This window comes from Labrus mixtus, chromosome 10, assembly GCF_963584025.1.
Source record: "Labrus mixtus chromosome 10, fLabMix1.1, whole genome shotgun sequence".
NCBI lineage: Eukaryota > Metazoa > Chordata > Actinopteri > Labriformes > Labridae > Labrus > Labrus mixtus.
Window position 1 is genome coordinate 17,384,814 of NC_083621.1, and position 24,883 is coordinate 17,409,696.

Consider the following 24,883-nt stretch of genomic DNA (forward strand, 5'->3'; position numbering starts at 1 on the left):
ACAACTCTCTTTTTTTCTGTTATAACGGGTTTAGCAGATAGCTCTCCTGTTGCCGTCTCGAGATGACAACTTATTAAAACAGAATGTCCCGTACGGGCTTCTGTAGGCCTAACATTACTTTTTTTTAAATGTTGGTCTTTATTTGTATTTAGTCTCTTTAACATTGGGATGTTATGCAAATCTGTTGCTACAGGCTTGTCATGGACTTCTTTTATTTCTAGATCAGAACTCACTCTGTATATAGCGCTAAATCTCTGTTTAAGTATCAGGTCAGGAAACTGAATGAATGAATGAATTTGATGAGTCATTTGGTGTAAATAAATCGCTTTCAACGTGGAATATAGTTTTGTCGCTCCCAAGTGGACAAGAGGCCCCGGTGCACGGCGTGCAGAAAGCAAACCGGTATATGTCGGCCGATAAAACCAACGCACCCAAAAACCGACAATGTAACGTCATTGGCCCTGTTGAGAAAACCAAAGGTAGAGGCACAGCCCTTCAGGATTGGCTACGATTCAAGAGCGCTTACGGCAGCGGCAGACCATTGGTGGATGACTTACACGACTTGACGTTGATTGGCTAATATCGTGGAAGAGGGGGCGGGATGTCCGGTGCGGTTGCGCAGCTGAAACCGGTAACCGAGCACTCCAGCACGTTGTGAAGCCGCTCGTGCTACAAGGCTGAGGTGATTCAAAGAAATCACTCGTTTCTAAATCAACGATTTTTTTTTTGATAATCGTCTCACTGGTAAGTTTTTCCTCCCACGTGTACTGGTAATAGTTCCCCATTAACACGTCGCCCTTTTATTATCTTTGTCGCTATTCTGTTTTTTAACTGGGGTCGCTTTTTTTCAGGGATCCGTCTAAACCCTGGAGAGGTGACGGCAGCTAACTGAGCGCTAACTTTAGCTGTAGCCCGGCGATTTGACGAAAGTATTTTTGAATGTATCTCTGCGTTGTGTGTTAAATAATCAAAAATAGAGCAGGGGATGATGAAGATGGTGTTAATGTTAATGGATTTCGGGTTGTAACCACGGTCGTCACTACCCGCTTTCAGGTGTGGTTTCCAGGAAATACCCACCCCCCACTGTGTAGCTCATTCAGTCGTGACTCTCCCTCCTTTTCTGCCGTCTTAAAGTCTTCCCCTTTATTTTAATTAACTTTGTCTTCTTCACAAATGTCTTAACATCTTCAACTCTCTAGAAGGAGAACTTAAGCTCGGTGAGTGCTAGGTATGTCAGAGGAAGCACCGGGACACGTGTTGTGGCTGCTTTCTGAATCCATCATCTGCCCTAGTTTTAGGGGGGGGTGGTGGGGGGGGGCCCGTGTGCGCTCACCCAGCTGTCGCGGGGTTTAGCTCTGTAGCCGGGCCAGGCAGCGTGCCACACGAAGCCCAGGTTAAATCTGGAAACCGGTCGGTGTGGTGCTCCAAAAAGTCTCACCTTGCTCTGCAGAGCCGCAACACCGGCTGCAGAGGAGTGTGTAGGCCGGTCCGTCTGCGGGCACGGCGTGGCCTTTGTCTGCATACCATGCTGAAGGTTTTTTACACTGCAGGCTGCTTTCTGGTGTGGCTGCTGCAGTGAACTGTGTACTTTTATGTTCTTGTACTTCAGGTAACTTAAGAGAAATTTTCTTTTTATTCAAGTAAAGTCAGATCCAGTCAAGCTTATGCCCCCCCCTGGTGTTAGCAGGTATAAGTCCTGTCCTAGGTTGTGTGTCCCTCCTATGGTTTTCACATATTAGATATTATACTAGTACAAATCAAAGGATATTGATACCTGCTTTACCAGGGAAACAAATGCAGTAACTTTTGCTGCTTTGCTAAAGTGCTCATGATGGATAGGCCAGATCTTTGTAATATAACAATGAGTAAGGTATTTTACCTGCTCTTTTGTAATGTTAAAAGACAAAGAGTAAGGTATTTTACCTGCTTTTTGTAAGGTGTCTCGAGATAACACTTGTTATGAGTTGACGCTTTACAAATAAAAATTGATTGAGAAGCCATAGGAACCCAATTGGATAGCTTCTCACTTTCAATTATTAAGAAGTTCCAGCACGCTGTCTAAATTGCGCAAACGAAACTTAGACAGTGTGCAGGAGTTTGCATTATTCCTCTACTCTTAACACAACTTTCCTATGAGAAATATGTGTAAGAGTTTCAGTGGTTTCTATGGTGGTAACATAACGGATCGCATCAGCTTAAAACATGCGGTAAGGGATATTTTCTCAACCTTAGCACCTCTACGTAAAGTGGTCTTGCTGTGTCTGTGGATCAGTTAATGTTTGCTGGTTGAGTGTTGGTTTCTAAGTGGACGCCAGAATAACAGATGGCTCTGTTGTGTGGACAGGTGTTGGGGACAGTCCATTAAGGAAAGCACTTGTTCCATTAGGTGCTGAAAGACATTCAGTAACAAAGTGTGTGTGTGTGTGCTTGATTTAACTTATAACATGTACAGCGTTTTCCCAAATGTGTTTGTGCCATAGTGCTTTCAGTTTCATGCTCAAGATATTCCAAGATTTCTCATATTCATTAAAACACAAACTAACTATAAACCCCATCCATTTGTGTTGCCCTGAAAATTGGTGTTCCTATGTATCAAATTAGGTATTTGAATTTGATTTGATTCTATTAGCTCATGTAAATGTGAATCTTTATCCGAGACCTGCTCACAACATTCAGGGAAGTTTAATAGCACTAATTATTGTAGGAAATAATTCAATCTTTAAAAACTTAAGCTCTGGGTACAATATTTTTTTAGAGGACAAAAAATGTAATTGCGGCAGATTTTTTTAGTCGTGTTGGTTTTAATAAGTCCTGGGATTGTTGATGGTAACAAAACCCTGAATTTTCATCAGCTGTGTCTTTAATGCATTCCTAGAAGACAGGAACATTTGTTTTAATAAATGGTCTGTCAGTGTTGTGTTAAAACCAAGAAGCTGCTACATGAAACTTTCTTCACATCATTAATTCATCAAACCTGATGGGCATGTAGGCTCCATGTGTTAATATGTTACATAGGCAACCACTTACATGTGAAGACAATGTCAGCACTGAGCTGCATTCACAACAATATAATACACACAGACAAGGAGTTTTAGAAGAATGTGGAGCTGTTGAAGCATGCTTCTTAAAGTGTAAATGTGTTTTAGGAACACAGTTACATTTGAGAAGTATTCACCTCGGGGTGAAATCAGCCAAGTAGAAGTCAGTCTGTTGTACAAAGCATGAGAAAGCAAACACATTTCAAATGTTTTTCTCTCCCACAATGTGGCATCGAAGTGTAACAATACCACACTTAAATTTGGAATTCTATTTCATGCAACCTTAATCTGAAACACAATGCTCTACAGACAAATTAAATCCTAAATACAGATGTGACTTCAGGGACATTGACGTCTGGAAAGTGTCCAGTCTCTGGCCCCTTCAGACCGTTTAATCCACAGACCTAAAATGGAAATAGCACAAAGTGGTGCCCCTAAATAACTGCTGAGGAAGCTGGTAATTTAAACCCATTTGTCACTTAAGGGAAGTTTTAGATTTTATAGTGAAGTCAGTCTCAATAAGTGACATTAAGATTTGATAGAGAAACACGAAAGGTGAATGTTTTGCCCATTTCAGTAGATGTTTGATGGTGAAGTAGTTCCCAGCTGGCACAGAAAGCCCTTGGACAGTTTTTAAGTACACAATGTCCTTTCAGTGTTTTTTTTTTTTTTTAAACGTGCAATCTGTTCACTTTGGAAAAATAAAAAATGACAGAAAGGGAATCAGTGCAGTTGAAGTGACATTTGAGTTCAGTGACTGTGCAGATTGAGATTTTATCCACTTGGTATGAAAACAAACGGCTAATGTCTGTGATGCTTTTCTGTGCCCTCGCAGGCTCTTTTCATGCCGGTGCACCCAGATGGGGCAGTAAATTCTAGTCATTTGGGTGGATAATACACATCGCAGGCTTCTGGCCTTAACATGGTCCAGATAAACAATTAAGAAGCGCCTGTTATTTGGCGGCTTGCATGCCATGAAACCAAAGGCTATGTTTGCCTGAAATGATCTGCACCTCAAACTTTTTATAAGATGGGACCTGATTGCAATCCTATCAGGAAAGTTGATGGATTCATCCCAGGAGTACAATGTCTTGTGCATATTTTCCTTAAGGGGAAGCGTTTCTTTAATCGTTGGATTCATTATTTTCCTTTTTCTGTAGGTAGAATGGGTAGGAGAACAAATGTATGATGGCTTTTTAGCTGCCATCTTTGAAGTCAATCTTTTAGTCTTCAAAATGTAAAAAAATGTGAACCTATTGTTTTAAAATATGCATAATCCAGCTGGACTATTTTGGTCAAATGAATAACTAACGCAAAGATTTTTAAAATGTTTTTAGCAAAAAAGGATTGAACTAGACTGTACAGTTTCTGAAGAAGTTGCACTGTGAATTCTTAATGCTCTGCAGCATTCACAGCTATTCATATATTTCACAAACTGTAAAATATGTTATCTTAAAATGACATAGCTCTGTAAAATATAAAACAAGTTCATTTTAGATGACTATAAAACCACCTCACCCCTCAGTTTTTCTCTCTGTCTCTATAATGACAAGTGAAATCTCCTCTCCTCTTCTTTGCAGAGATTTCCAGTTGACCAAAGAAATGGTGATGGAGAAGCCAAGTGCCCAGCTGGTCGGGCGAGAGTTTGTCCGACAGTATTACACACTCCTCAACCAGGCCCCGGACTACCTGCACAGGTATCACCAATGCTTGTTTCTCTATTGTGTGATTATTGTCGAGTTTGTTGAATCCCTTGTTGTGTTCCTGTAGAGTAAAGCCACATGTTGTCTTGTCATGCAGCATGCTGGATGATAATTATGCATATTGCTTAAATTGCCCTTTATCAAACAAATTAACCTTTTTGTCTCCGCTCAGGTTTTATGGAAAGAACTCCTCCTACGTGCACGGCGGCATGGACAACAACGGCAAACCAGTCGAGGCTGTTTATGGACAATCTGTAAGTGGGCTCATCCAGCAGATAACAGCTCTTAAAAATGTTATTTCAATAGAGTGGTGTTGCACTCAACTCCCACACACTGACATGGAGAGGGGAAACTGAGAGCTGAAAGCAAAATTGCTTTCATAGAGTTGATTTATCCAAAATGACAGCAGAGATTACACCATCCAGATAATCTTTTACCATCAGGAAGGTTCGAGAAGCTGGTGGGGAATTTTAGGAGAGTCCTTTTAATTGTTTTATTTTCCCTTAACATTCTCAGATTTTTTTTAAACCATGAGATGCTAAGCGGTTCTTAACAGGTGATCTTTCTACAGAGGTCTGCTTTCACTGCGCTCATGTGAAGCTCTTTCCCACAAAACTGGGGTTTATTCATCCAGTGTGGAAAATGGTGCAAAAAATATATATGTGGGGTGTAACGGTACACAAAAATTTTGGTTCGGTACGGTTCACAGTTTTGAAGCTTCGGTTCGGTACATATTCGGTGCAGTAAAGGGACCTGATGCAACACTTTTTTTTTTCTTTATTAGGAACATTTAGAGTTTACACATTGGGCTAAGTGCAGCATCGACAGTTCAGACTTATGCTTAGGTTACTTTTTAATAACATTTTAAATTTAACATTGTAAAAAAAATAAACTTATGCTGCATCCTTCAACCAAAAGAGTCTCCAATAAATAAAAGACATGAATGAAATCAAGCATTTTAGAATGAAATGAAGTAATTAATATAGCCTATATGTAAAAAATATTTATTTTTAATTACAGTAACACCTTTTAGTTTATGAAGGCAACAGTTTTTTTTAATGCCTTTTGAGCACATACAACCTAATCACATCTGGGACAGTATAGTTTCATCGCAGAACTATTAATATTTCCCTTTGCTAGTAATTCTGAACGGGCCAAAGCCATAACAAATGCCACTGAAGTTCTTATATCGACAAAGGGCTTTCTGCTTTTTCCTAGTTGCAGTGATGTTTCCGTTCGTGTGGTGCCTTTTCTTTAAAGTGCTTTAATAAGTTGGACGTGCTGCCTGCGACGTACCCGATGTCCGCTGAACAACGACGGCCCACTACTCTCGTCTTGTCAACGTCTCTTTGTCCATTATTGTGGGAATGGGGAGGGAGGGTGTTCATTCTATCATGCTGCAGGTTATGCTCCCACACAGACGCGTCTCCCCCTCCCCTTTTGCGCTGCTGGAGCGGGATCATCACTGAAAATGAAAACGAAACGTAAGAGTAAGTCCGTAAAAAGAACTCCATCCCGGTTATATGCAACTGTCCAAACCGACAGGGCTCGAGGAACTAGTAATCTTCACAGTTTAGGTTTGAACTTTTAAGTTACTAACTAAAAGCTGTCCCATACCAGCGGCCGCAGCCTTCCTCAGCCCTGAGGTGTGCTTCCACTTGGCGGTCCGTGTGGGAACACAGATAAAGCACTTTTGTTCCGCGTGTAATCCGAAAGCCCTGTACCGAAACGGTCCGAGTGCGTATACCTTTACACCCCTACCAAATATGATCCTCTTAATGAGAAATGATGTGAGGAAGGATGTGGACTGCATCTAGACCAGGCAACACCTAGATGCAAACATGTAGTTTTATCACAAAAAGGAAACGTGATACAAATAAATAGAAATTGTCCTAGATGCAATAACTGTTTTTAATCAGTCTGACTGCCATTTTCACGATGAATCAAAACGTGTTTGGGCTATAAAATCTCAAAATAGTTATAAAAGGTTAGTGATCAATGAGGGACTCTACATTGACATGTTGGCCAAATTGTGCAAAACAAAGGAGACTCTTAAGCACAAATAAGGAAAAAAGTCAGACCAGACCTACCAAAAAATGTTTGTCAGTGAATGAAACGAGTAATAAAGCAATCATTTTCTTTGCAGGATTACTTTAAACTGCATTTCAAAGCGCTGTGTTGGCCTATGAAACATGTGAAAGCGCATTCCTCGTAGTTGACCTTGAACCCTTCACCTTGGTTCACTTCGGATTCCAGTGCATTAAAACTGAACCTTGTAAACCGCAGACACAGCCCTCTGCAGTTTCTAATGCAGGACAGAGTTTAAACCACCTCACTGTATAAAATGTGGGGGGAGAAATGCATAAATCAGACAACCCTGAGTCACATACATCTTACATCCAGGCCGGACTCGTGTCAGTCTACATCCAGGATGGAGTAATGTCAGCTTGACCAAAGAGCTATCTCATGGTTCTAAATCAATTTGGACGATATAGTTGAAGCAGCAAGCAAGTGGTGTCTGTCAGATTTCTGTCACTACAGTTTGGAACCACCAATCTTTGTATTTTATGTTGAAAACATTCCTCCAAAGTCATTCTCTTAAAGGAGCAGCAGTCCACACTTAGCTTGAGTCTGAAAACTTTTGAAACCAGTCTGTGTTTTGCACTTGATTCATCACGTGCTAATAAATGTCATGGTTCCTCTTGGATAAAGACACAAAGATTATGATTAACTTTACAGGTTCAGGAGTTTAATGAAATGAAACAAATTAAATTGAGAAACCAAAAACAGCAGAAGAAACGAGACAAAAGATTATATAAGCTGGAATCTGAAGATTTCTTTATTTCGCAGGAGATCCATAAGAGGGTGATGGCTCTGAGTTTCCGTGATTGTCACACTAAGATCCGACACGTGGACGCCCACGCCACCCTGAACGAGGGCGTGGTGGTGCAGGTGATGGGCGAGCTGTCCAACAACATGCAACCCATGAGGAAGTTCATGCAAACCTTTGTGCTGGCACCTGAGGTTTGTAGTTCACTAAAGATGTACTGAATCTTTGAATTCATAGTTTGTTTATGCGTCTCTTTGTGTTTGATGGTTCATCCTTTGATCTTTCAGGGAACTGTTGCAAATAAATTCTACGTCCACAACGACGTGTTTCGTTACCAAGACGAGGTGTTCGCCGACTCTGATTCTGAGCCTCCTGAAGGTGAGATAACCTCCATCTTTTTCAACTCTCACGTTCCAACAGGATTCTCTCTCGTGCTTTTGAATCTTTTCTATTTCTAATCTTTCTGATCGTGAGATTATTTGCCTGAAGATAAACCAAGTCTCTGAGAAGAGTTTCTCAATCATCATTTAGAGATTGTTGAACTTGTGTGTGCGTGTAAAAGCATCATATTTTGAGTACTTTGTGTCTTTCAAATGATGTCTTTTATTTACAACAGTTGCTGCTGTTCTCTTCTTTTTAAATGAAGCCACGTCGTATCAACAGTAACCAAAGCAAGACATTTAGCCTTAAAGTAAAGGATGAATGTTGTACAGGTGGTTGGAAAATGTTTTAGTGAGTCTTTAAAGTGACTATAAAAGTGTTTTTATTTTATTCCTTGACAACAGCAGGTGTTAGATGTGTTGTTGAATGTCACTTATCAAGACTTTATTTGTGTTCTTCAGAGTCTGAGGATGAGGTGGAGGAGATCGAGGAGAGGGTTCCCTCCCCTGACGTCGCTCCTGAGGAGTCTGCTGCCTTCTATGACCCGGCAGTCTGGTATGTGTCACAGGCTTATGTTTGATTTTAATGCTCTTTTGACGTTAATTTCATATTCACATTGTGCAACTTGCAAATAATATGCACTCTAGTTAATTATGTGAACACTCTTTTCTTCCCCCTTTTGGTAAAGAGTAAGATGCTTTTTTTTATATATTTTTTTTAAACCATGAATAGATGTGGTAAATCTCTCCTAATCCACAAGACTCCATTGACAGATGTGTTTTGCCTTTTTGTAAAGCAGCACAAGAAAACAGATTTGTGTGTAACAGTCGGTTGTTTTTTTCCGTCTAGTTCGGAGCCGACTGTTCCCGGTGACGAGGAGGAAGCTGCCGCAGCGAGTCCAGAACCAGAGCCAGAGGTGGAGAAGGAGGTCGAGGCAGCAGTGGTGGAGCTGAAGCAGGAGTCGATGATCGAGACACAAACAGACTCAAACACAACCGACGACCAGACAGAGAAAAGCCCTGCCGCCGCCCCGCCCACTGTCGAACCTGTCACCATGCCCGCCGAATCCACCCCCGCCGCTCCAGAAGAAAACAGGGTAGGTTTGAACAGAGGGCTGCTCTTCACATGAAATAATAAAGTCACATACAGAGAGATGCAGCAACGCCAAGACAAATGATCCGATTGAGATCCAGGTGTCAAGTTTTTGACTGCTCGACACTTCACATGGAGGTTACGGCTTATTTTCAGGTCTTATGCAAATGAACCCATTTACATTTTCTGATGCCTCTCCTCCACATGATTAACTCCTCTTCATCATCACTCAGGCATGCTTTCTTTCAATTTCAAAGAGAATTGTTGAGTATAAGAATAAAGCTGACATTCATCCCATATTAGATCAGAATAAGTATCTAGTTGTTCTTCAGTAGATTTACAAATACAAGCAGTGTGTCATGGAATTATGAGGCATTACAACAGAATAGAAAAATAAACTAAGCACTCTACTGGATGGAAACTTGATTTTAAAAAAACAAACAAACTAAAAGAATAATGTGCAAATGTCTTCTTCTCTATTGGACATGGTTTGAACCCATCAGGCTTTTCATGTTGATGTGAGAGTATTTTTATTTAGTAAAGAATAAAAATGAAGATTTATTTGAAATGCCGCTCTAGGATAGTTGAGGAAGGGATGAGCATTGTGTTTTCTCCGCCCATCGGGCTCTAATGTCTCTTTTTGTTTCGGCTCTTCACAGCCCTTCTCCTGGGCGTCCGTCACCAGTAAGAACCTCCCTCCCAGCGGGGCCGTCCCAGTGTCAGGAATGCCCCCACACGTCGTCAAAGCCATTCCCACAGCAGCGGTAGGTTTACCAACACATGAAACTGTTTCATCAGCAAACAGACATTATCAAAAGATCCTGAAGAAGCAGAGCGGTATTTTCTGGCACAACTTCACCAACTACTAAGGTGCATGACGAGTGAAAGGCTTGAAGAGGTCAAATTGCTCCAGCAACACTTTTAGTATGAAGATCAACTTAATTAACAAATCAGGATGACCCTGATGAAGGCCACAAGCCGAAACGCGTCAGTCTAATTTGTTAATAAAGTTGATACTCATACAAGTGTTGCTGGAGCTTTTTGACCATTATTACAAGATATCACATTGAATTATTTACATACATAGGTTTGAATATTATTTAGCCATCATCAGACAGACGGTAAGAAAAACAATACAACATTACAGTTGTGTGCATATCACACTATTTAAAGATTGTTAATTAAGCTATGCAGCATTTTCAGTGACACAGAACAGTACATTTTCATTGGGGGGTAATCTTGAATAAACAACCAGATTTATCTGCTTCTCACATTAAGTTTGAAAGGTAAATAAAGTGTTAAGCTTCCAAACATAAATAAAATGCAACAAAAGGTTGGGTGTACATGAATAAACGGGTTTGTTTATTCATGTACACCCAACCTTTTGTGGTAACTTTTCAAACCAACCACAACTTTCAATTGTCCTGTACATTTGAGGCAGCAGGTGTCACTGTTTTAAACATTAGTGTAGATCTCAATGTTGGATCTCTTGTCGACTATGTAAGTTGAAGTAGATGGATTTGTGGAGGCTGAACTTCAGTGTCTAAAGCAAGCTTTCTGTGAGACTCCCAACACCTGATTGTTTTCACTGAGTACAGGCGAGGGCAGCAGACACTTACATCCTAACGTCTATATATATGAAAGGAAAAAAAAACAGATTTTCTTCTGCTTGTTTTTCTTTTCTGACAAACTTGTGTTGTTGACTTCTTGCAGCCCAGAGTGGAGGTAAAGCCAGAGTCCCAAACAGCCACACAGAGACCACAGAGAGACCAGAGACCGAGGGAACAGAGGCCTGGAGGTCCTCCGCCGGTACACAGAGGGCCCAGACCAGGTACACATGCACGCTTGCAGTACATACAGAGTGTATATATACTGCAGTTTAATAGCCTCCAAACAGATTTAACAAGCAGCCATTGTGACAAGCATGAGGCCGGCAGTAGGAACTGAACATAATCAAATGTGATGTGTGCTGTTGAATATGGCACTGTGAGCAAAAGCTAGTGTGTGTTCTGACTGTGGCTGCAGGTGTGTTCAGAGACTCATCTCACAACATGTCAACATGAAAACTTGTATTTTTTTATTTAAGTAAAGTGCAAAATGACTTATCCACAGTACACTGAATACACAAACCAGAGAGCTGTTCTAGGAGTTCTCGCATAATCTCTCCTCTCGTTGACTTTGGGTGACTTGTTTGTTTTCAGTCCGGGAAGGTGAGCAGGGGGAGTCCGAGGGCCGCAGGGTGGTTCGGTACCCCGACGCACACCAGCTCTTTGTGGGAAACGTCCCTCATGACGTGGACAGAGCCGAGCTCAAGGAGTTCTTTGAACGTAAGTTGGATTTGATGAAGCTCGTTCAGAAGCTTTAAAAGCTCTGATATAGTGACAGGAACACCTTAAATACAAAATGGAGACAAGAGGACAGTCAACACAATATTTAGTGTATTGTAAAGGTATTAAAAGCATGTGTCCAAGTTTTCAGACTTAGAATATGTGGTAGATTGAAAGAAAGAGATGCATCATAAATTGTCCAGTTTACTAGATTAAAAATAAACATTAGTCTTGCTAATGTACAACACCACTGTTAATCATATGCTGTACTGGTAGATGCTAAATGTGACTCCTGGACCAACTATGCAAATACATTGTTAAAGTGCACAGAGCTGTTATTGTCTTGTCTTTGAAAATCCAAAAAAATAATGTTTAAAAAAAAGCATTAAATGTTTGAATTTCTTAATTAGAGCATGTGTTTTGACAGAATTGTATAGTAAACAAAACGTCTCTTCCCCCCCTCATCCACAGAGTACGGTACAGTCCTGGAACTGAGGATCAACAGCGGAGGGAAGCTTCCAAACTTTGGCTTTGTCGTGTTTGACGACTCTGAACCTGTGCAGAAGATCCTGAGCAACAGGGTGAGAGGACTAGTTTTGATTTTGCAGCATTTGTTAAAAATGGTTACCCTTACTTGTTCTAGCTGTGATCCTCTGTTGGTCTTCTTCATAGATTTACATTTTCAGTTAGTAAAAATCAATTATTATACTGTCAAAACCAGTTTTAACTTTATTCTTTTACCTCCACAGCCCATTAAGTTCCGAGGTGACGTGCGCCTGAACGTGGAGGAGAAGAAGACCCGGTCGGCCAGGGAGGGCGACAGGCGGGATGTGAGGCCCCGGGGTCCAGGAGGTCCCGGCGGGCCCAGAGAGAGAATTGGAGGTGGCGGAGGACCCAGAGGACCCCCCACCCGTGGAGGAATGGCACAGAAACCCAGCTTCGGCTCTGGACGGGGCGCCGGTCCCAATGAGGGGCGCTACTCGGCCCAGCGCCAGTGAGGCACAGAACACCAAACCTGAGTTAGATTACTGTTCAGATTGAGATTACTCCTGAGTAATTGGAAAACCCCAATTTTAAACAAAAGCCCCTTTACTACGTCACATAAGAGAGAATAAGTAGGAGTTATTCTTTTTGTTTGGAGTCAGAATTCTGGTGTTTATGCCCTCAAATGCACTGATTTCTGATTACTTCCTCCTTAATGTTTTCCCCGAAAATCTAGTAGTACTTTGAAGGGGATTCTGTTGGTAATCGACGCAGGTTTGGTCGAGAGCTTTCACCATCAAGTAACGCCAGCACCTGCTGAATTCTCGACATCTGTCTCTCATGTAGACTGTTGCCTCCTCCTCCCCTCCAGGCTCCCTCCATCCCGGCCTGACTCCTCCTCTTCCTCTTCTTCTTTCTCACCTGCTGCTTTTTGTTTCCCTCTGAGGAATCCAGAATGTCACTCCTCCTTTTCCGCTCTCCCTTCCTCCTCTTTGTCGCCTCCTTTCACCAACACATGTATTATCTGGACTGTTTTTTTTGGTCATTTTCTTTTTTTGTTTTTCACGCTGAACTTGAATTTATTAAGAAGCTAACCGAAACACGCAGACACATGAGAAAAACAAAAGGTAAATACTACTTGAATTGGGGGTTAAAAAAACCCAGAGGTTAGGTTTTTTTTTCGCGTTCTCTCTCCCTGTTTCTTAAAGGAACGTGTACTTTACTGCTTGGGCAATCCTGTGTATTGCTGCCACCGTTGTATCTAGCGATGGATCTGTCTTATCTTTTTATTCTATCAGGTCAAGAGCTGAACTGTAGTGGTTTTATTTGAGTAAAAATGTTGGCTTGTAATATGTGGATTCACGGACGCGTCTGAATGGAGCATGTATCAAACCATGTATCAAATCCTGTTGAGGCTTCTACTACCGATGCACTTCATTTGTCATCATGTTTAAAATGAACTCGCCTGCCGATGAGAGAACTAAATTAAAAGTGATTTACTGTTTTAAAACTCTGGTCTGTTTGATATTGTTACTTTGACTATTATTTTAAAATGTGTACCATCAGAAATCCACCATACATGTGATCGTATAAGGAACATTTGTCTCCATAAAGACATCTGCAGAATACTTGTTGGAGACTTGCACCAAGCAGGTAACTTCTAAAATAGTGTTATGTAAATAAATTAATACTTATAATGAATGAAGGTCATGCCTTCATAGCATTCATTATGAAAGAATGGTCCAGGCTGGGAGAGGAAAAACAGGTTAGAATAAAGTATTTGTATAGTTGAAAAATCTGTGATCGGTGTCCCCCACTTGTTCACAAGTAGAACAAACTGGAAAAATTAAATACTCCACTATTTATGTGATGGTCTAAGGAATATAAGCTCCGCCTCCATCAGGTGGAAACCTGTAGAATACATGTTGGGAAATTATCCCTAGCAGGATGATCCAGTTCACCAGGTAACTTAGAAAATGGCTGAATTGCAATGAATATTAACAAAGGCATTGTCATGCTTCATTAGCATTCAGGTGAAAGAAGGGTGTGGCTGAAAAGAGGGTTCAAATCAAATGATCATTATAATCTGAACAAGAAAAAAAACATGAATCTTTTAGAGACTTCACAAACACACTCGTTAAAGCCTTAACCATTATGTCATAGGTGCTTTTTAATAAAAACAACCTTTCTCTACATTCAACATTTTTCAACTTGAAGGCAAGGTTGGTCATTTTCTCCAGATACACTTTTTAAGATTTTGGTTGAAGTTGTCTTCAAGTCCTATCAGAAATTAATAACTCATGCTCTGAAAATGGAAAAAATAAAATCTAGTCATCTGTAGCAGTTGTAAGCCTGCAAAAACTTTGACCAATGTCTACCACGAGGTACCAATCTGATGAACCAATCACGTCTCCCTGCTCGTTCTTTACCACTTGCGTCTATAGCCCACCCTCAAAGCGCCAACGATGAGGGAGTTTATTCAGTGCGTCAGTCGTTGGTCGTTGTGTGTTCTACAATAGTCATGTTTTTTTATGATAAAGTTTAGTGTTGTTAACTTACCGCTGAATGAGACATTAGACAACATTGTTTTTTAACTATGCAAGCGATGAGCTGAGGTCCGCTTCTGGAGCAACAGCGCTCATGCATGTAGGTGAGGGGCGTGGCTTCTGTGGGAGCACTTTAAGCAGAATATAAATATCAATGTGTTTAATATTAAAATGTAATTGAAATATTTAGTTTGATTATTTCTCTCAGGTTAGAATCTGCTCAGGCTCTACTTCTCTGCCTCCATGTCATGTGTAAAACATCCCACACTGCTCTCAGTAGGTGGATCCTATACAGTAAAAGCTGAATAATTTCTCACTATGAGCTGAATAATGATTGGAGCTCAGCCCTGTTGGTAAAGCGGCCACGTCTCAGCTCATGTAGGACCCACTAAAGTCCTGATTTCCTTGATTTAATAGCCCTCCGGGGCATGTTTAAGAGGTACTTCTGCATGACAGGAGAGCTGCACATCCAATAATCAGGACAGCTTCTGCATACGCAATCAGAGGCCAAAGACCACTTTAGAGAGCCAGTTTAGAGTTTAAACAGTTCTACTGCCTTTCAAAGGAAGCAAGTTAAAATCTCGGCTGATGCTTCTTATGTTGTTTTTAAGTCGATCTGAATGAGAGCAGCAGTTTCATGTATTTGATGTAAGACTTCAAACAAAAGCACTACATTCAGAGGGCTCAGAGGGCAGAACAAACACCTAGCTGTGGGAGTGTCACCCACCTCAGGGAGGGGTTACTGCCCTTTGTGATGTCATGAAGGGAAAATCTCCAAACAGCCTGTTTGAGCACACATTTTCTGAAAAGTGGAGCAGGCAAAAGACAGAGAGGATGGACTTTTCTCATCATTGGGGGGTTTGTAGACGGACTAGAGACACATATTAGAGTTAGAAAAACATGGTAAAGTGTATTTTGCACAATATGTGACCTTTAACAAAATGACTGTCACAACTTATTATTATCAAAGGGAAAGAAACGTGTATATGTATCTTTCTTTTCTGCCTGATTCAAAGATGAAATAACAACTGAAGAACTAATAAAGATAACTTTTTTAAAAAACCTGATCTGAAGCCATAAACACTGCGGAGAAAAACTATGAAGATCAGACACAGAAAACTGATCAACAGAATTTTGATTTCTCACTTTCCTCTCAGGGCCTTTGCAGAGCTAAGCTCCCCTTATATTAAAGTTATTGTTTGTTTGTTTGAAATATGAATTATTGATAACAAGAACATAGAGTTGCAAACTTGTTTTTTCCCCTAAACTCATTTTAAAATTGTGTTTGTCAGAGTGAGTGACTCAGGTATATCTTTTATGTTTGTGTGTGTTAGTGCATAGTGGGTACGGGCTGTGAGTATGTAAAACTGCACAGGTTTCTTCATGCATTCACTCAGGACTCTGATTTCCTCTCCTCCACTGACGTCTCTTGAACTGTGGATGAACGGAAAATGAGAGGAGGACAGAGCCTGGAGCCTGCTGCAGGTTTTACAGTGTTATTTACAGTTTATATGTTCATCTTATAAGTTATAAGAATCACAACAAACACTTTTTCAATCATACTCGGTTACATGCTCTGGGGGGCTGAGTGTTTGTTGTTGTGTTTTCCTGTTTTCTATCCAACCTTTCTCTCTCTCAGTCTCTCTCTCCTTTGCTCTCCAGGTGCTGCTCCTCCGTCTCTGCGTCTATGAACTCACCTGCTGCAGCTCTCCAATCAGGGCCGACAGCATAAAAAGCAGGAGAGAGGAGCCAGTGGGTCATGCAGTGATCGTGTGTGGAAGCCAGAGCTGAGATTCATTCTTCAGTGGTCAAAAAGGGTATTGTTAGACGTGGCGTTTAAGTGGTTGTTTTTGTTGATTGTTTTGCGTTAAATTTATCAAAGGTTTGTCTTTTTTTTTTTACGTTGTTTTTTGATTGGAGCTTATTTTCATTTAATTTGTGCACCTTCTTTAAGTTGTTCATAAATAATTCCCCATCTTTTTTCTCCATTCCCAGTTTTCATTCTTTGATTATTGTTTCCCCTCATCCCAAAGTAATCAAGGGACGTTACATACTGTAAGAAAAAGCGAATTAACTACAAGCTAAAATATTGCAAATTAACAACATAGCTTATGTGCTTTTAGCTTATGTGCTTTTAGCTGTGCCTCTGTTTTATTTGTAACCTGGAAACCAGGAAAATCAACTGATGTGGCGTGAGAAAGAATACCATCTACCAGTGTTTTTGTTGTTTATTTTTAAGTTGATTTCTTGAGTCTCTTTGGTAAAGAAAAAGGGTTGAGGGGATCCTGCTGCAAACACATTTAGAGAAGGTCAAGATTGATTTCATTAGGAACTTGTTAGCCCATAATAAGACTCCTGAAGTCAGGAGACAGGACAGAAACATTTCCATATCTTATCACTCCATATCACTATTTCTTGAACTGAATACCCTGTTTTATCGTTTTTTTCAGAGTTTTGTGTCAAACCTCTAATTCAATGTTCTTCTTGTCTGCATCTAGTATCGTGTTTAGTAGTATCCTCTTACCACCAGACATACACAGTTCTGATATACCCCATTAACACAGCATAGATTCAGCCTGTGTCCTATATCTGCATCAGGAGAACTTCATTTAAAATAAACTCTACATTTGATAAGAAGTTGGACTGCATGATGACATGACCTCAGCCTCTCAGAGGCAGCAAGTTGTAACCACAATTAATGTAAATGACTGTTCTTAATGAGAAAATATACTCCTATCATGATGTCAGGCCTCATTGACATTTGACACAGAAGATAACACCTGTTTATATGTATGTGTCATTGGATGACCTCACAACACTTAAAATACCTTATGGAGCATAAGGCTTAAAAATAACAATACATCTGAACACTTTTTAAATAAGTTCTTTTCCAATTTATTTGGGTGGGATAAACCGGAGCGCCCGGAGAAAAAAACCCACACAGACACAGTGGGAACATGTGACGTCCTGACGTCTGCTGGCTTCTGTTTGTCAGGACTTCACATGTTTCACTGTGCTGCCCTGCAGCCTGTTACAGCCTGTGGGAGTTGGGGAGGGTGGAGTTGGGGTGGTTGGTGGGTGCTGAGATTGTCACTGCTGGTCCTGCATCTGCCCCCTGAGATGCTTGTGTTTGCGACGGTGTTCTGGAGTGATGTTCTTTTTAAACCTCCTCCACACAGAGATTTCCTCCGTCTCAGCTGTTGTCTGGACCACATCTGGAGCATCACCCTTGCTGTTTACCTGGGTGTTGTTTACCTGGGTGCTGTTTACCTGGGTGTTGTTAACCTGGGTGTTGTTAACCTGGGTGTTTTCCTTTTGGAGGGAGGTCTCATTGTTACAGTTAACTGTCTGTTGCTCCAGCTGCATTTGGAGCACCAGCTTATTGTACCGGTCAACTGCCTCTGAAAGCTCATACCTGACTCCCATATATTTTTTCTGGTAGGAGTCAGTTTTCAACATTTCAGCTTCCAGGTATTTGTTTTGAGATGCAACAAGATGGAGGACCTCTTGTATTAGGCCAGTACTTGAGTCCTCCTCTGTTGCTCTGGAGGATGGACTCAGACTTTTTGTCTCTTCTTTGACCTCCTCAGGAATTTCCTCGACAGAGTCTTCAGTGTAATCTTCATCGTAGGAATCCATGTCCTCCTCTGGAGTGAAGGCAGATGCACTTGGCTCCCACATATACATCTCCAGCTGTTTTTGGAGCTCCTCCATCTTCTCCTGCAGCTGATTCATTAAGGCCTCCACCTGCAGGGCGGTAGTGATTTCTTTTCTGAAGGCCTGATCCTGCATGGCCTTCATTTCCTTCTTCAGGGCGTTGTTTTCAGCTCTCAGTGTTTCATCCAACTTTGGAACCCCTGACGCTCTCTCCTGGAGCTTTTTATTTTGAGCTTCAATCACACCTATGAGCTCCTCTTTTGTTTTGCAGGCATAATATTTCATGTCCGGTACACTAAAGGATGGATCCAGGTGTTTCAGCTGTTCTTTTAACATCCTGATATCCTTTTCACGCTCGAGTGTGCTGTTACGCTCCTCCGTCACCCTTTCTCGTAACTCCTGCAGCTTGGTCTTGTTGGTGGCATTGATGTGCTCCAATGCTTGCCTCATCCCTCTCTCCTGTCTTAGATGGTAGGTTGCGTCACCCAGGCGACCCCTGAGATCATTTTCCTCCTGCCATCTGGGAGGGGGTGGGCGTGTTGCATACCAGGGACCAGGGGGCCCCTGGTAGGGGTACTGGTGCTGCCCGTAGCCTCCCCCCACCCTTTGAGGATGAGGATTAGCTTGTGTCTTGGTCGGGACCTCTCTCTGCTGGTTCTGCCTCTGGCCTACCTTCACCCTTTGAGGATGAGGATTAACTTGTGGCTTGATGTGGACCTCTCTCTGCTGGTTTTGTCCCTGGCCTTCCTCCACCTTTTGGGGATGAGGATTAGCTTGTGGCTTGATGGGGACCTCTCTCTGCTGGTTTTGTCCCTGGCCTTCCTCCACCTTTTGGGGATGAGGATTAGCTTGTGGCTCCATAGGGACCTCTCTTTGTTGGTTTTGCCCCTGGCATTCCTCCACTCTTTGAGAGGGAGTATTATCTTGTGGTTCCATGGGGACCTCTCTGGACTGGTTTTGCCCCTGGCCTTCCTCCACTTGTTGAGAGGGAGTATTATCTTGTGGCTCCATGGGGACCTCTCTCTGCTGGTTTTGCCCCTGGCCTTCCTCCACTCTTTGAGAGGGAGTATTATCTTGTGGCTCCGTGGGGACCTCTCTGGACTGGTTTAGCTGGAAGATGCTGCTGCTGGCCCATGGCATCATATTTACCAAGTCCTCAGCCTCCATCTCCATGTCCATGATATCACCCCAGCTCAGGGACTCTGATTCAGTCTTTTGTTCCATTGCTGTTCTGATGAGATTCAGAGATTTGGTCACGTAGATGTCGAGTGGTTTAGAGTACTTGTACTTGCTAAAATATCTCACTGACTAGTGTCTCAGATCTGATCCGTGAACTGATGAGTGTCTGTGCCTCTCAGCTTGATGTAATAGGCTTTATACCTAAACTCTGCATTCTAAAAGCCTTTGATGATGATTTGATGATGCTTTGATGATGCTTTAAGAGTTCTGGAATTATTTGGTTGTTTTGTTTCGATTTGTTGCCAACATGCTATGACCTCATAATACTGGAAATGTTGTCATCTTATGAACATTTCTCTTTATGTTGTTATAATATTGCTCTGTTGAATGTTTATATAGGGTGCCACAGGAATGAGTCCTAAAACCTGGACGTACGTTTGCATTTTTAGCGCCATGGGCTCTATCCTCTCATTGTGAACAGGTTTGTGGTTAGACGCCTGAAACAAGGTCTGTGGTTAACACAAGCTTAAAGAGTAACGAAACCCTAAAACCACTTTTTTCAACTATAAACCTCTGTATTTGAGTATTAAGTAGTGTTATGGATCAATCCAAGTCCCAATCTCGACATTTGAGTACAAAGTATTGAAATTTGAAATATTGTGTTAGAAATGTGCATAGTGTCTGCTCTTCCGTTTGAAAAGTTTCCGTTTGTTAGCCCATAATAAGACTCCTGAAGTCAGGAGACATGACAGAAACATTTCCATATCTTATCACTCCATATCACTATTTCTTGAACTGAATACCCTGTTTTATTCTTTTTTTCAGAGTTTTGTGTCAAACCTCTAATTCAATGTTCTTCTTGTCTGCATCTAGTATCGTGTTTAGTAGTATCCTCTTACCACCAGACATACACAGTTCTGATATACCCCATTAACACAGCATAGATTCAGCCTGTGTCCTATATCTGCATCAGGAGAACTTCATTTAAAATAAACTCTACATTTGATAAGAAGTTGGACTGCATGATGACATGACCTCAGCCTCTCAGAGGCAGCAAGTTGTAACCACAATTAATGTAAATGACTGTTCTTAATGAGAAAATATACTCCTATCATGATGTCAGGCCTCATTGACATTTGACACAGAAGATAACACCTGTTTATATGTATGTGTCATTGGATGACCTCACAACACTTAAAATACCTTATGGAGCATAAGGCTTAAAAATAACAATACATCTGAACACTTTTTAAATAAGTTCTTTTCCAATTTATTTGGGTGGGATAAACCGGAGCGCCCGGAGAAAAAAACCCACACAGACACAGTGGGAACATGTGACGTCCTGACGTCTGCTGGCTTCTGTTTGTCAGGACTTCACATGTTTCACTGTGCTGCCCTGCAGCCTGTTACAGCCTGTGGGAGCTGGGGAGGGTGGAGTTGGGGTGGTTGGTGGGTGCTGAGATTGTCACTGCTGGTCCTGCATCTGCCCCCTGAGATGCTTGTGTTTGCGACGGTGTTCTGGAGTGATGTTCTTTTTAAACCTCCTCCACACAGAGATTTCCTCCGTCTCAGCTGTTGTCTGGACCACATCTGGAGCGTCACCCTTGATGTTTACCTGGGTGTTGTTAACCTGGGTGTTGTTAACCTGGGTGTTTTCCTTTTGGAGGGAGGTCTCATTGTTACAGTTAACTGTCTGTTGCTCCAGCTGCATTTGGAGCACCAGCTTATTGTACCGGTCAACTGCCTCTGAATGCTTGTACCTGACTCCCATATATTTTTTCTGGTAGGAGTCAGTTTTCAACATTTCAGCTTCCAGGTATTTGTTTTGAGATGCAACAAGATGGAGGACCTCTTGTATTAGGCCAGTACTTGAGTCCTCCTCTGTTGCTCTGGAGGATGGACTCAGACTTTTTGTCTCTTCTTTGACCTCCTCAGGAGTTTCCTCGACAGAGTCTTCAGTGTAATCTTCATCGTAGGAATCCATGTCCTCCTCTGGAGTGAAGGCAGATGCACTTGGCTCCCACATATACATCTCCAGCTGTTTTTGGAGCTCCTCCATCTTCTTTTGCATCGCCCGACTAGCCTCCTCCTGAGCCTCCAGTTTTAAGGCTAGATCAAGGCTGCTGCTGGTCTTTTCCTGCAGCTGATTCATTAAGGCCTCCACCTGCAGGGCGGTAGTGATTTCTTTTCTGAAGGCCTGATCCTGCATGGCCTTCATTTCCTTCTTCAGGGCGTTGTTTTCAGCTCTCAGTGTTTCATCCAACTTTGGACCCCCTGAGGCTCTCTCCTGGAGCTTTTTATTTTGAGCTTCAATCACACCTATGAGCTCCTCTTTTGTTTTGCAGGCATAATATTTCATGTCCGGTACACTGAGGGATGGATTCAGGTGTTTCAGCTGTTCTTTTAACATCCTGATATCCTTTTCACGCTCGAGTGTGCTGTTATGCTCCTCCGTCACCCTTTCTCGTAACTCCTGCAGCTTGGTCTTGTTGGTGGCATTGATGTGCTCCAATGCTTGCCTCATCCCTCTCTCCTGTCTTAGATGGTAGGTTGCGTCACCCAGGCGACCCCTGAGATCATTTTCCTCCTGCCATCTGGGAGGGGGTGGGCGTGTTGCATACCAGGGACCAGGGGGCCCCTGGTAGGGGTACTGGTGCTGCCCGTAGCCTCCCCCCACCCTTTGAGGATGAGGATTAGCTTGTGTCTTGGTCGGGACCTCTCTCTGCTGGTTCTGCCTCTGGCCGACCTTCACCCTTTGAGGATGAGGATTAACTTGTGGCTTGATGGGGACCTCTCTCTGCTGGTTTTGTCCCTGGCCTTCCTCCACCTTTTGGGGATGAGGATTAGCTTGTGGCTTGATGGGGACCTCTCTCTGCTGGTTTTGTCCCTGGCCTTCCTCCACCTTTTGGGGATGAGGATTAGCTTGTGGCTCCATAGGGACCTCTCTTTGTTGGTTTTGCCCCTGGCATTCCTCCACTTGTTGAGAGTGAGTATTATCTTGTGGCTCCATGGGGACCTCTCTGGACTGGTTTTGCCCCTGGCCTTCCTCCACCCTTTGAGAGGGAGTATTATCTTGTGGCTCCATGGAGACCTCTCTCTGCTGGTTTTGCCCCTGGCCTTCCTCCACTCTTTGAGAGGGAGTATTATCTTGTGGCTCCGTTGGGACCTCTCTGGACTGGTTTAGCTGGAAGATGCTGCTGCTGGCCCATGGCATCATATTTACCAAGTCCTCAGCCTCCATCTCCATGTCCATGATATCACCCCAGCTCAGGGACTCTGATTCAGTCTTTTGTTCCATTGCTGTTCTGATGAGATTCAGAGATTTGGTCACGTAGATGTCGAGTGGTTTAGAGTACTTGTACTTGTTAAAATATCTCACTGACTAGTGTCTCAGATCTGATCCATGAACTGATGAGTGTCTGTGCCTCTCAGCTTGATGTAATAGGCTTTATACCTAAACTCTGCATTCTAAAAGCCTTTGATGATGCTTTGATGATGCTTTAAGAGTTCTGGAATTATTTGGTTGTTTTGTTTTGATTTGTTGCCAACATGCTATGACCTCATAATACTGGAAATGTTGTCATCTTATGAACATTTCTCTTTATGTTGTTATAATATTGCTCTGTTGAATGTTTATATAGGGTGCCACAGGAATGAGTCCTAAAACCTGGACGTACGTTTGCATTTTTAGCGCCCATACCCCCACTTGTGAATTTTGAAGTTTTCACGTGTCTTTAAAAAGGTGGTTGCCAACAAGTGGCTAAATGAGACTACAGTGGTTGTCGGGGACATAAAACGTCTTCACGCCGGACACAAACACCGGGACCTCTCTCACTAGTCGGCCTAAATTAGACAACTAAATGTCCACCAGACCTCTTCATTTTTACTCTTTCAGCTATATATTTTTTATATTTAAAGAAATATATCATGTCAGTAGACATGTAGGAAGTTTCAGGGTCTGATTCAAGGACAGGGACCTTAATGGACTCGTTAGTGTGGCAGGTTTAGAGACTTTGACCTCCAAGTTACCCTTCCTCCTCTTTGTCACCTCCTTTCACCAACACATGTATTATCTGGACTGTTTTTTTTGGTCATCTTCTTTTTTTGTTTTTCACGCTGAACTTGAATTTATTAAGAAGCTAACCGAAACACGCAGACACATGAGAAAAACAAAAGGTAAATACTACTTGAATTGGGGGTTAAAAAAACCCAGAAGTTAGGTTTTTTTTTCGCGTTCTCCCTCCCTGTTTCTTAAAGGAACGTGTACTTTACTGCTTGGGCAATCCTGTGTATTGCTGCCACCGTTGTATCTAGCGATGGATCTGTCTTATCTTTTTATTCTATCAGGTCAAGAGCTGAACTGTAGTGGTTTTATTTGAGTAAAAATGTTGGCTTGTAATATGTGGATTCACGGACGCGTCTGAATGGAGCATGTATCAAACCATGTATCAAATCCTGTTGAGGCTTCTACTACCGATGCACTTCATTTGTCATCATGTTTAAAATGAACTCGCCTGCCGATGAGAGAACTAAATTAAAAGTGATTTACTGTTTTAAAACTCTGGTCTGTTTGATATTGTTACTTTGACTATTATTTTAAAATGTGTACCATCAGAAATCCACCATACATGTGATCATATAAGGAACATTTGTCTCCATAAAGACATCTGCAGAATACTTGTTGGAGAATTGCACCAAGCAGGTAATTTCTACAATAGTGTTATGTAAATAAATTAATACTTATAATGAATGAAGGTCATGCCTTCATAGCATTCATTATGAAAGAATGGTCCAGGCTGGGAGAGGAAAAACGGGTAAGAATAAAATATTTGTATAGTTGAAAAATCTGTGATCGGCGTCCCCCACTTGTTCACAAGTAGAACAAACCGGAAAAATTAAATACTCCACTATTTATGTGATGGATCTAAGGAATATAAGCTCCGCCTCCATCAGGTGGAAAATTGTAGAATACATGTCGGGGAATTATACCGAGCAGGATGGTCCAGTTCACCAGGTAACTTATATTTAGTTTGATTATTTCTCTCAGGTTAGAATCTGCTCAGGCTCTACTTCTCTCTGCCTCCATGTCATGTGTAAAACATCCCACACTGCTCTCAGTAGGTGGATCCTATACAGTAAAAGCTGAATAATTTCTCACTATGAGCTGAATAATGATTGGAGCTCAGCCCTGTTGGTAAAGCGGCCACGTCTCAGCTCATGTAGGACCCACTAAAGTCCTGATTTCCTTGATTTAATAGCCCTCCGGGGCATGTTTAAGAGGTACTTCTGCATGACAGGAGAGCTGCACATCCAATAATCAGGACAGCTTCTGCATACGCAATCAGAGGCCAAAGACCACTTTAGAGAGCCAGTTTAGAGTTTAAACAGTTCTACTGCCTTTCAAAGGAAGCAAGTTAAAATCTCGGCTGATGCTTCTTATGTTGTTTTTAAGTCGATCTGAATGAGAGCAGCAGTTTCATGTATTTGATGTAAGACTTCAAACAAAAGCACTACATTCAGAGGGCTCAGAGGGCAGAACAAACACCTAGCTGTGGGAGTGTCACCCACCTCAGGGAGGGGTTACTGCCCTTTGTGATGTCATGAAGGGAAAATCTCCAAACAGCCTGTTTGAGCACACATTTTCTGA

The 24,883-nt window shown here is 42.0% G+C and overlaps 1 protein-coding gene and 1 long non-coding RNA gene across 2 annotated transcripts; one reads left to right on the forward strand and one right to left on the reverse strand.

The window, feature by feature from the left end:
- The first annotated feature begins 587 nt into the window (after window positions 1–587).
- g3bp1 (GTPase activating protein (SH3 domain) binding protein 1) lies at window positions 588–13,364 on the forward strand. The gene is made up of 12 exons (XM_061048578.1): window positions 588–744; window positions 4,619–4,735; window positions 4,914–4,995; window positions 7,592–7,765; window positions 7,859–7,949; window positions 8,414–8,507; window positions 8,802–9,048; window positions 9,704–9,808; window positions 10,758–10,875; window positions 11,246–11,371; window positions 11,843–11,952; window positions 12,121–13,364. The coding sequence occupies exons 2-12, from the start codon at window positions 4,641–4,643 to the stop codon at window positions 12,367–12,369; spliced, it is 1,491 nt and encodes a 496-aa protein (XP_060904561.1). The 5' UTR covers window positions 588–744; window positions 4,619–4,640; the 3' UTR covers window positions 12,370–13,364.
- A 474-nt stretch (window positions 13,365–13,838) lies between these two features.
- LOC132981527 (uncharacterized) lies at window positions 13,839–14,115 on the reverse strand. The gene is made up of 2 exons (XR_009674590.1): window positions 13,987–14,115; window positions 13,839–13,940 (listed from the first exon to the last, which is right to left on the reverse strand). It is a non-coding gene; the product is annotated as an uncharacterized LOC132981527 (long non-coding RNA).
- Between the last annotated feature and the right edge of the window lie 10,768 nt (window positions 14,116–24,883).